General features: G+C 42.8%; 2 protein-coding genes across 6 annotated transcripts in view; both read left to right on the top strand.

Moving 5' to 3' along the window:
• The window catches only part of GHR (growth hormone receptor), a 194,060-nt gene extending 186,898 nt beyond the window's left edge, over window positions 1-7,162 (top strand). For all 5 annotated transcript variants that reach the window (XM_074995610.1, XM_074995613.1, XM_074995615.1 and 2 more), the window contains 3 exons: window positions 363-453; window positions 4,056-4,125; window positions 4,388-7,162. In XM_074995610.1, the coding sequence (XP_074851711.1) occupies window positions 363-453; window positions 4,056-4,125; window positions 4,388-5,368 (1,142 nt within the window). In that variant the 3' untranslated portion in view covers window positions 5,369-7,162. The remainder of the gene's footprint in view (window positions 1-362; window positions 454-4,055; window positions 4,126-4,387) is intronic.
• A 5,467-nt stretch (window positions 7,163-12,629) lies between these two features.
• CCDC152 (coiled-coil domain containing 152) overlaps window positions 12,630-12,751 on the top strand; it is a 30,729-nt gene continuing 30,607 nt past the window's right edge. The window contains exon 1 of the mRNA XM_074995609.1: window positions 12,630-12,731. Coding sequence (XP_074851710.1) covers window positions 12,645-12,731 — 87 coding nt within the window. The 5' untranslated portion in view covers window positions 12,630-12,644. The remainder of the gene's footprint in view (window positions 12,732-12,751) is intronic.

Genomic DNA, 12,751 nt, shown 5'->3' with positions numbered 1-12,751 from the left:
TCTCTCCCATCAACTTAAAGCAGCTACCTTAAAGATGCTGTAGCAGTGCAGCTGTAAACTGTCTAATATTGTCATGCCCTTCATGTAAGTGCTTGTCCCTATGCTGACTTTGCCAGAATTTGGTTCAATAATAGAAAAGTTCATCAGGTGTCTAAATGGATTCATAAAGTACAATATTAAAAGGGTTGAGATTGAAAGCACATTTTTACCAGTTGGTTTGTTTTTTAATTTTAGTTGAATGACCAAAGAGCAAATAAAATATCTCTCTTGGGGAATTCTTTGGCACTAAAGGGAAGGTTAAACGTAAGGTCACAGCAAAGCTTTACAGATTTCTGCAATAAGATTTTGATATGTTGTTTCAGAAATCCAGTTTCCATGGCTCTTGGCTATTGTCTTTGGAACGTTTGGGCTGCTAGTGGTGATGTTCTTAATTCTGTGCTCTAAACACCGAAGGTATGTACGCTTCATCTTTTACTTTTCTTTGGCGGTTTGGTATGATCCATTATGTCCTCAGATCACACATTTATGCTGCACTTTCAGTAAAGTCTACTGACTCAAATGTTGCATGTTGATATGACAGCCAGCATCCAAATTTGATTTAAGGAATTTGCAATTTGTAGGTTTGGGAAAAAAAAGTTAAAGAAAATTCTGTTGTTGCAGCCAAATGAGTCATCTAATTTAAATACTTCAACAGATACAGCTGACTATAAAAAAAAAAAAGGTAAACAAACAAATGCGCTTGACTGCTGTGTCTTGTCTCTTGTAGTTATAGGCAAGATAACTATAAAATGAGGAAAATAAGTATCTGCAGTTGTCTGTGGAATAGAATAATTTCTGAATTGTGAGGTTCACTTTTAAATAATTGCCGGGTTTTAAAAGGCTTACCTTGGAAAAAAGAGAGAAAGGGGAAATAATCTTCCTTGAGATTTTTCACTGTTGCATTATCTTCATCCTTTTTCTTTGCTCTTGCACTGTGGAACCTGTCTCAGTGCTGTTTATATGTAAAACATCTGAATTGTAGACCTTTATTTTAAAAGTGAATGGGGATGATTTTATGTCGTGTCATGTAAAAATATTTTATTCTCTATGCGCACTTAAAAAGGTAAATCAGGGTCTCAAACTCAATTTACCTTCAGGCCAGTGCCAGTCTTCAAATTGTCCTAGTGGGCCCGTGGGCACTCCTCTCTGGCAGGGCGCAGGGGCAAGGTTTCCATTCCTCCCCCTTGCATACCCCAGCCAAGCTGTTGCCTGTTTAAACCTCTCCCCCTGGAAGCCCCCAGTGCCATCACTGGTAGCCCTGTCAGACTGGAGCAGCTTGTGGCTGCTAGTTCTGTGGCTCAAGGGAGGTGTGTGCAAAACCATTGTGTCCATAGAATGGTTCTGCACAGGGGCCCTATGGTGGCTGCCTCAGTCATCCTATGAATAGGATGATCCCCCATAGTCAGGCTAGCCTGCAGGGTCCTGGGCAGGAGCTGTGTGAAAGTGGAGCTATGCAGCAGCCTGCTCCACTCCCTCACCATCTCCCAAGCCAGCCAGCTCACATGCCAGCATCCAAGTGCGGGCTGGGTTTTGGAACTGCTTGGGGCACAGATAGCCCCCTGGGCTGTGAGTTAAAACCCCAATGTAGACCAACGTGCTTGACATGTGCCAAGATGAGCAAAATTCAATTGGAAGGCCCATAAGATGGAACCACTAGTTCAGAAGGTTATTACAATTCTGGGACTACTTCTGTGATACAGAACCCTGGAAGTAGAAACTTTGTAAAAAATGTGTGTCATTGGTGCCAGCATTCCGTCACTGGTGTTGGACAAGAAGCTAAAACTACTGCATGTTTTAGACTCTCTGTTTATCGGGGGTGCTACATTTGTTCAAGATCTTCTCTTAAAACGTAGCACCTAGAACCACTAAATTTGGCAGGCAGCTTCCTCATAAGCCAAATGGTTGTGTGTGGAAAGTGGGAACTGCCTGAATCCCAGGGTTTCCCAGAGTATGGGAAGGGAGCGGCACTGACAGGAGGGACGACGTACTTCTGACTCACCGCTGGCGGGCAGCAAGTGTAGGGAACAGCGATACCGCTGAGTGGCCACTGGGGGCAGCCGCTGCAAGAGAACAGTAGCCACATGGAGACAGGGCTCTTGACTCTCCCAGCCTTCAGATGGGTAGGATCACAGAGGGATCCCTGCTGCTTCCCTGCAACCACACCTAAAACTCCCTGCTGAACACACTGGGGCCAGGAAACTGGGCCTTGTCCCCTCTCCAAGCTCGTGCTGGGTCTGGGGAAACTGACGCAGCACCGTCCCCACCCTGCTGCTCTTTCCAGGGCCAGGCACAAGGACCCCGCTCCCACCTACTGCTCTGGCTTCCTATCCACTGCCACTCTGGCCAGGGCTCGGGGAAAGAGGTTCAGCCCTGGCTAAGAGTTTCAGGTGTGGCCCCAGCCTCCCCTTGCCCCTCTGGCCTAGGCTAGGGGAAAGAGTTGTGGCCACAACTTCCCTTCCCGCCACTGTGGCCAGGGCCAGGCACACGACCAGTGGCCCCAGCCTCTCACTTCTGCTCTAGAGCTGGGTCGAGAGTCAGCTCCCACCCCCCCACACCCAGCTCACCCTGAAGCTCAAGTCAGGGCCAGGCTCAACGCTGCAGCACAGCCCTGGTCACAGCTTCTCTCCCCCTGAATTCAGGCTGGAACCAGTGCCATAGCCCAGCCCCGCCCCAGCGCCCCTGGGTCCCCTGCTACTCCCTCCCACCCATGCCCGAAGCTCACACCATGGCTGGGGAAAGCTGGAGCCACCACAGCCTGTCCCTGTCCCCCCACACCCCATCCAAATCTCAGGCTGGGTCTGGGAGCCAGGCTTGACTTGAACCCCCACCCCATCTCCAGGCAGGATGGAAGCTGCAGCCCAAATAAAGGGCAGGGGCACGGGAGCTAGGAGCTGCAACCCAAAGGGGTCTCCCAACCTGGGGATAGGTGGGGGTTGGGTGGAAGCCACAGCCTGACCTAGCCTCCCAGCCCTGGGACAGGCAAAGAGGGCTGGGAGTCACTGCCCAAATTGACCTCCCCAAACATCCAAGGACAAGCGCTGGGGGACCAGAATCTGCAGCCTGATCCCCACCTCCATCCCACCCCAGTGTGAGACTGGGAGTGGAAAAAGAACTTCAGTTAAGAACCCAAGCAAGGTGGAGCACCTCTGCTAGTGCAATATAAAAGGAAAGCAGGGTTTTCATTGTGCAGAAGCAGGAAACCTGCTGCCGAAAGAGGGGACTAGGGAGGAGGAGATACATGTGCCCACAGTTAATGCAAAGCCTAGCTGTTCACAAAAACCAAGAAATAGCTGAAGATCCATTCTTTCTTACATAGACTAAAATTCCACACTGTAAGATATCAAACAAGTCCTACAAACATTTTAATATCTGTTAATGGTGTGCAGAGACCACGATGGCCCTTTTCCCATTATGATGATCTCCAGATTGCAGTCATGGAAATTTGTTACATTAGTGGATGGTCTGAATTTACAAAAACAATCAGTTAAACATGCTGTTGTGAATCTGCAGGTTATGTTTATCATGTTCTAAATACCTTCCCTCCCTTTCATTACCGCATCCTTTTGATTCCTCCATTTACTACTGAATAGATTTCTGCAAGGGCTCCTTGTCCCTGAAGATGCTTAGGGGAAGTCTCTTGGTATGTTGAGTAATCCAGCTGACTCATAATGGGTTTTCTGTTTGTTTTTTGTTTTTAAAGTATATTGAAAGGGCCTTCCACAGGACTTTTGTCTGGAATTTGCTCAAGAACTGTCATGTGGAGTGTGAACTGTTGAAGTTTGTATTCAAAATATGCGTAATCTGGATGTAAACTTGTTTCTTATTGGAAGTGATAGTAGTAAGCAGTGTTTTGTTTTGTTTTTTTTCCTTTAACGTTTTTAGACTGAATCCATCATGCTGAAGTCTTGGAATAAATTACTGTGAAGAAACAGAATGCCAGCATCTTATTTCTCTGTGTGCCCAAAATGAAACCATTTAAATTATTTGGTATTAAAAGCCAATTTTTATTTTTCAAGGTTAAAAATGCTGATTCTTCCTCCGGTTCCAGCTCCAAAGATTAAGGGGATCGATCCAGACCTTTTGAAGGTAATTTTGTGTTGTACAGTATAATTCGTCAGAATGGGCATTAGTTCAGTGATGTTACCTGGGAAAAAGCTTGCCCATGCAGCAAGATTTTGAAGGAAAAGAACAGACAGAGGTGTTGCATGCTGGGAGAGATGCCCAAGTATAAAACAGAATATACCATTGCAACAATTACATTTCCTTGAACTAATGTGTTGCATAAAAAAGCATAGCTGTTCTTGTCTATTTTTTTTTATAACATTTCATTTTTGGTTTTGCTCTCTAGAATGGAAAGCTAGATGAAGTAAACTCCATCTTAGCCAGCCACGAGAGCTACAAGCCACAGCTGTGTAATGATGACTCCTGGGTTGAGTTTATCGAACTGGATATAGATGACCCTGATGAGAAGACAGAAGGACTGGACACTGACAGGCTCCTGGGTGACAACCATTGTAAGTCTCACAACTGTCTTGGAGCAAAAGATGATGATTCAGGACGTGCCAGCTGTTGTGAACCGGATATTCCAGAGACTGACTTCAGTGCTAGCGACACATGTGATGGCACGTCAGATATTGAGCAGTCCAAAAAGACAAGTGCAAAAGAAGAGGATCTCTTGTGCCTTGATCAAAAAGATGATAATGAGTCACATGCTAGTCCCGAGGACCCAACTGCTCAGAAGCCTAATACTAATATTCAGCCAGAAGATAACCAGTCAAAGCTGGCTTTTGCCAACAGTATTGAATCAGGTAGCCCATCTGTCCGTACACAGCTTAGCAACCAGAGTTCAGTAGCAAATATTGACTTCTATGCACAAGTAAGTGACGTTACTCCAGCAGGAAGTGTTGTACTTTCACCAGGGCAAACAAACAAGACCAGAAGAGCACAGTGTGAGGCCTACACAGAATCAGTCATACAATGTCAACCAAACTTCACCATGGACTATGCCTATTTCTGTGAAGCAGATGTGAAAAAATGTATTGCTGTGACACCTATGAATGCGGTTGAGCCACATGTTCCAGAGCAGAGCTTTAATGAAGATGTTTACTTCACCACAGAGAGCCTTACCACTACTGCTGAGAATCCAGGTGCAGCAGCAGTAGAAGCCTCAAGTTCCGAGATGCCTGTACCAGACTATACCTCCATTCACATAGTACACTCTCCACAAGGCCTTGTGCTCAATGCTACTGCGCTGCCAGTTCCAGACAAAGAATTTATGATCTCTTGTGGCTACGTGAGCACAGACCAACTGAACAAAATCCTGCCATAGCCTTTCTTTGATAATGTGCATACAGTATATATTTAATGGCATAATGTTGGCTTGGGCTTATATGCTTAAACCAAAACCAACGTTTTAAAACTTCTTTGTGGGTCTTATGCTGGTACCTGAAATGCTCAATCAGACTATTCCCATTGTGGATTGTAAATATTATCTATGAATTGTCTCAAAAGACTGTTGAATAGCAGTGACTGTCTTGTTATTGTAGGTGTTGATTTTTGTGATGCTAAGCATTGAACGACTATGTTTAATATACAGTAAATCATGTTGTTTGAGAGAGCTAATGTCAGGTGGCTTTTAAAGTTTGACAAATGCAAATCATATAATGTGCTGAGATCTTTATATCAGTAAAGGGGAAATAAAAATACAAAATAGGTGGGAAGCAGAAGTAGTTTGGATAAATACATTTATTTTTAATTATAAATTAATAAATGTTTTAATATTCTAGACAAAGGCATGGATATTTTATATTATACTACATACCGTAGTTTAAATACGATGATCCATCTAAGAAATGTATTTGCTACAGTCTGATAAGAGTCTGTTCCTGCTTCCGTCATTGCAGGAGAGAGGTGGAAAAGAATTACTTTTTTACAGAGCCATTTTTATACCTCCAAAGAAACCTATAGAGAAATTAAAAATTGTAGCAACTCACATTATTGGATCATAATAATTTATTAGCGTATGTACAGAAAAGTATTAATAAATCTAGGTTTTTCAGAAAACGTTATGTACAAAACAGATGAATCCATTCTTCACCAGAGTCAGGGTAATGTCGATAAGCTACATTTTATATAGTACTAGAAACAACAATGGGCTTTTTGTTTGCCAAGATCTTTAAAGGCTTACAACTACACGTTTACTGAATGATTCTCAAGTGCACATGTATAAGCTCTGGTGACTTGGCACTTTCTTCACTTGGGAACAAACTCTGAAGTCCTCACTGAGACTAACTTGCTGTTGAAGTCAATCAAAGCTTTGCCCAAGCTAAGTAAGGACTTCAGGATTTGGTCAATGGTGCATTTTTAAGCTGGAACAGAATCAAATGAAGTTACCAGAATGAAGGGGTTTGAGTACAGTATTGTCCACCAGTGTGTGTTCTTTTTCCCAGCTATACGCAGACAAAGATCATCTTTTGCAGCATTAGGAAGGCTTTCAGAAATCTTACAAAAGAGAAAACCAAAATTCAGTGGGAAAGCTTTCTTCATTCTTGCATATTTTTTTAAGAAAGTGATATCATTATTAACTTCAGAAGTTGTCTTTATAAGAAACAGTTTCCTTATTAGCAGAAATTTTTTAGAAAGCATACATAACCAGGGATTTTAATTTCCCTTTTTTTTTCATGAATAGCAATCTGTGGGCCCAGTCAGGCAGACCTTGCTTACATGAGGACTTTCACTTAATTTAGGGGGACTCAGCCTGTGATTAAGGACTGCAGAACTGAACCCTGGGGTTGGATGGGATTTAAGTTTAGCATGTACTTTATGGTAAATGTTTATTAGATATTCTAACAGCTATATTATTTAGTTTCATATAAAATTTAAGTGTAATACACTAATGCAATTAACAGCTATGTATGTGTTTGGGAAAAGTTTCGTATTATATGTCTGTCACCAAAAATAGAAGATACCTCAATCAATCTCAGAATGTCATTTTGGTACTTCAGTGCTTACACAAGTCATTATACACCAGTATGAAGATTTGTGCCTTTCAGTTTCTATTTAACTTTCCTTATGTCCGTGTTCTCTCTTTCAAAGTTTAATAAAATTTATTTTCTTTGATCCATCTTGACATGGTGTTCCTTGTTATAGATGCATTAAATACCTTTTAGCGTTTGTAAATTATACCAGTATTTTCAGATATTAACTAATAGAAAGCCAGGATTTTCCATCAAATGAAGTAGAATGCAGCCACTCTTGCTTGGACCAGGAGCATTATATGTTAGGACCTGTGTTCTCTGTGGGCCACATGTACATAGTGAAATATGAGGGTAGAATTAATTGTACCTGGATCACTTTGTATAAACATTTAAAATTAAATATTTATTGGAGTAAGGACTTAAAGCTGGATCTCCCATATGTGTGCTAATCCCTGGCCTGTAGAGTCAAGTCTCTTTCTTAGGCTGAAGAAATGTGTCACTATTAAATACAAAGTGGGATAACTTCAGCAGGGGAGGTGGAGCGCCTAGTTGACAGTTCTCTTGGGGCTTAGGTATGAACAAACTCTGCATAACTTGTTAGCTGTGTGGAGGAAACAGGACTGAGGTAGTTTTGACTTGTCTGCAAGAGGATTTTGGGCACCTACAGGGTTAGGGGAAAGCTGTACAATAGTTTTGATGTCAGTGGTGCTCAAGAGGCAGTAGGGTGCTTGATTACCTTTGTGGATCGATCCTTAGGACCCAGTGCTGCCACTTTCTTACACAGAGTAGTGTATTTCCAGTCCCAAAGTGACATATAACAATGTCAGAATGCAAGAAACAGTCCCTTTGATTGAGAAAGAGGATAGCCAAACCTCTACCGTAACTACATTCTCCTCTTCGAAATCTGCATGTAATAAGCACCCTGAGATTTTACAGTCAGATCAGGTTGCAAATGGACACGAGAGACAAATAGTAATTGGATGAAAAGCAAAATAATGCCATCTTTCTCTCTTGCCCAAACCCTCCGCCAATTTCCAGACAGCTCCATGCGGCTCTAACCGCATCCAGCCAGAGCTCTGAACCCACCTCCCTCCCATTCATTTTATCTATCAGCCTGATAGCTGTGGATCGTCCCCTTGGATCTCCCCACCATCACCCAGAGCCTTCCAATCACCCCTCTGCTGCAGTGCTACATCCATTCTGCCCTGGTCCCACATACCCCAGTCTTCCCAGGTCCCCACACACTGTGCTGCCCTTTTCTCCCACTGCTTGCTCAGAGTGGGGCTAGTGGGTGTGCATCACATGCCACTGAGCGGGGAGCAGACAGCCCAGCAGCTCTGCAGTCGGACGGCTGTCTCCATTAGCAGGCTGGTGCAGGGGGAGTGTAGAAAAATCTCCCTCCTGTCGCCTCCCCCTCCCCATGCCACCAGTGGTGCAGTCCATGTTCTGCTGAGGTACTCTGACAGTGTGGTGCCTCAGCCTGGCACAAGGGGGTGGGGCAGAGGGGGGCTGAGGAGTCAGGTGAGCTGGGTCCTATCCCTCGCCCCCAGGGCCCAGCGCGGCCACAGGGCCCTGTTGACTTCTGCTGAGTGTTGGAGTTGTGGGAGTGCCTGACCCTGCAGAGGCCAAGGGGAGCCTGCACTGGGAGGCACCAGGCCGGCCGCCAACGCTCAGGGGCACCCGCCTTCCCGTGGCTGGGCCTTGGGGTGGTTGGGTGATTGCACCTTTGCTGGGGGGTGGGGGAGTGTCACATGTACCCTGGCTGATGTCATTCCTTTGGCGGGAGGAGTGAGGCCCCTGCATGCATCCGCCCCAATCCTGGAGGCCAGGCCAGGCTCACTCTAGGGGGCAGGGCACCAGACTGGCTCTCAGAGGAGTTGGGTTCCATTCCTGGCACAGCCACTGGGCTTCTGGGTGGTTTGGGCAGGTCACATGACCTCCGTGTGCCTCGGCATAGCCATCAGTAACGGGGTGGTACCACTGACCTTCAGAAAGGGCTTGGAGATCAGAGACAAAAATCCCTGCATACAGTGAGAGGTGATTATTAACTGATGCTTACAGCAGATATTACAGCCGCTCCTGGTGTGGAGAGTTCACACAGAATCACGATTCAACACAGAGCATTGCTTCCTGGGACCTCTGTTTTCTACTGTGGGCACTTCTGTACAGAAGGTCTGGGTAGGCACTATAGATCATGGTGCAATATTGCAACCTGGAATACCTAACATCCACCTCTCTACTTAATTTTCACATTTGGATGGGCAATCAGCTGTGAAGCCCTACATAGCAGCTCATATAATTGTGTGGCCCTTAAGTCCAAACAGAAGTCAAAGGGGCTGTGTATCATATTGCAGAATCCATTTGCTGTCTTCAGCTATCCCTGAGAGCTGCCATACTTCAGCTATCCCAGCCCTGGGAATTCTTAGTTTTAAAAACACATGCGGGAGGGGAGAAAGTATTGGAACCTAGTGAGTGAATTTTAAAAAGTGCACAGAATTAACAGTTGTTTTAGCTCAATGCAAATATATTTTATATTTTTAAAGAACAGCGTAATTACTTGTATAAATAGCTTTCATTTTATTGTGTGCCTGTTAACCATTATTTAACTTTTCTACTTCTTTTCACAGCAGGAAAACGAACAAACATACTGGAAGAGGACTATGCATAGTAAGGCCTCCATCCTGCAAAGACTTACACATGCTTAGCTTTATGCAGTTGCAGGTCCACTAATGTCGGTAGGATTTCCAACCCAATGTAAAATTAAGCAAAAATTTTTGCACAATCAGGGCCATAGCCAGTGTCATGTTAAGAGTGATTACCTTGAAAGGGGAATACAGATTGCCACTTCTGTTTGTAAAGTTGAAGAGCAGTCAAGATAAAACAATATTTCCCTCACAATACCAACCCAGAGGTTTTAGGCCAGAGAGGTTAAAATGCCTCCGAAGCTTCACATTTACATACAGTATGACCGTTACTAAACCGTATAAGTGTGGGGAAACTCATGCCCTCCATTGTAACCAATGTGTTCCACTGTCCCTTTTGGGTTGGCCAGAGACCACAAAGACACAGTTGTTCTGGGCTCTCTTGAATCCTTTCCCATTCTTGCTCACCCACTTATTAGCTGGACAGAATGCAACAGTTAATTAAAAGCTGTCCATTTATATCCACAAATAATATCTTTCTTCTTCTGGTATTTGTGGGATATCCTTTGAAGACCAAGCAATTAAAGTGCCATTAGATTCATTACAAATGATAATTTTCTCCCTTATCGCAGTGTGAAACAACAGAAAGAACTGGTGAGGCTATTCCTTTACTTATAACTGAACAATATATACACATTTATTTACCAAAATTTATTATGTTAAGCTGGCGGGTATTAATTAAATGATCAGCTACTTGTTTTAGAGGAAGAATCAAAGTGAATTTCTAAAGCAGATTATCAGTTATCATGATTAAATAAAAGAATATATTTTTTTCTTTCTTCTTGCCCACAAAATGATTGTCTGTTCTATAAGGTGGAGGATGTGAATTGCTTTCCAGGATGCACTTTTGAAAGAGTGCATCCACACACAAAAAAGCAGATCAAAAGAATGACCTCCTCTTTCGAAAGAGAGCGTTCATACAGATCTCGCGCTTTCAAAAGAATGGGCCAGGGATCAAAAAATCTGGCACTATGAGGACTGCTCTTTCGGAAAAAAAGGGCCTATGAAGCGTCTATACATATTTGCTTTTGAAAGAAGACGCTCTTCCTGAAATGGGAGATGGAAGAGCACTTTTGAAAGGAGCTCTGCATTCTTGCAAAATTAGTTTCAAAAGAATGCTTTTTGTGTGTAGACACTCCACTGGATATTTCTTTTGAAAAATGTTTCTAAAGAACTTGCGTGTGTAGATGCGGTTCTTTGGTGAGAGATTTTTTTTAAATGTTTTACATTAGTTTATCAGGAGTTTTATTTTGTATGGCATAGTTAACCTGCAGCTACAAAGTGCTGTGAGTCTCCTGTTTTCCTGTGGGAAATGAGGGCATGCAACATTGCCCAAGAAGTAGAAGATCAGGCAAATAGTGCCACAAAAGTAGGTGTGATAGACAAAGTGCCTATCTTCTCACACCCACCCAGAAATTGTGATGTCAGTATTAGGCCACAGACATAACAGGACTACAGAAATGGAAGATTTCATGCTCATGGGTAAGAAGAATGGTTATAGGCAAATGGAAACACATTTTAAGGACCGTATAATAACAGGACATTAATTTGATACTAAATAGTTGCTGCAGCAGGTATATTTTGTAGTGAGATAATTATTTTGCAAGACTGCTTACTTGTGAAGTCATATATGATGTGAAGTAAGATAACTGTTGGATTATACAGCATCATCTAGAATTTTTATTTAATTTTTCAAAGCTCATTATAATGAAAGTAAAGGTACAACTGCCTAGATGTCAGTAGCACTTAAAAGGATCTGTAAGTTATAATGGTTCACAAATTAAATATTAGTCAACAAAGTGACATGGATGTAACAAAGGCTAGGGTGAATTAATGGGACCGTCTTATACAAGAAATTAGAGGTAATTATCCCACTCTAATGAGGCCTCACCTGGCATGTTGTAGCCAGTTCTGGGTACTGCATTTTAGGAAACAATTGGACAAGTTGGAGAGTCCAGAGGAGAGAGAAAAAAACAATAAAACGTTTAGAAAATGGCCTGTGAGGAAACGTTAAGAAAACTGGGCATATTTAGATTTGAGTGGGAACAGAGATAGGAGAGCACAAAGCACTTTTGAAAACTGCACTCCACTGGGAACATAAAATTGTTGTTTTATATAATTTATACAAGGCTCACTGGCCTTCAGCCAGTTAATGGCTCAAAAGAAAACATAAAAGTGAATTTAAACAGGATTGTAAGTCTGAGTAGTTAACTATGGCCGCATATAAATTATAAACATAAACTAAGAGAGACATATTCTTTATTAATTTATACTCTAAAAGCTCACAGATAGCAGTAGCATTGTATGGGTTGTAAAGCAGTACATCATCTAATCCACTAGCTCTAGTATCCATGCAGGATGGTATAAAGAAGCCATAACCGTCATAGCCATTAATACACTGCATAGTTTGGGTGAGTCACTTAGCCCTTCTGATTGAGTTTTCCTGCTATAAAATGAGGCTAAAGCAGGGGTAGACAATAAGCAGCCTGTGAACTGGACACAGTTTGCCAGGGTTAGCTCCTGGTGGGCAGGCAGACACTTTATTTACCTGTGCATCCACAGGTACAGCCACTCACAACAGCATCTGTTGGCCATGGTTCACTATTCCCAGCTAATTCCATACCACTATTCCACAGCTCCCAGTGGCTAGGAGTGGTGAACCATCGCTAAGGGGACCTGCAAGCAAACATACCTGTGGATGTACCAGTAAATAAAGTGTCTAGTGACTGCCAGCATCAAACTCTAGTGAACAATGTCTGGATCATGAGCCACTTATTGCCCATTTCTTGATTAAGGAGATTAATCCATTTCACAGAGTACAATGGGTTACTTGTCTTTTAATGTTTGCAAAGTTAAGTAGTACAACTTCTTAAATCAATGTTAATTTTATATACAATAACTATGGGTTGCTGTTTTCTAGAAACAAATGAATAACATCACTGAAGCAAATATGAAGAAAATCTGTGTGGTTAATTTTGATAAACTTCTAGATGACTTCTCAATGATAGAAAAGGTAAGTAAGGAAAGTAATTA

The sequence above is a fragment of the Carettochelys insculpta genome, chromosome 5 (assembly GCF_033958435.1).
Source record: "Carettochelys insculpta isolate YL-2023 chromosome 5, ASM3395843v1, whole genome shotgun sequence".
Classification (NCBI taxonomy): Eukaryota; Metazoa; Chordata; order Testudines; family Carettochelyidae; genus Carettochelys; species Carettochelys insculpta.
This window is presented reverse-complemented; position numbering and strand designations above follow the sequence as displayed.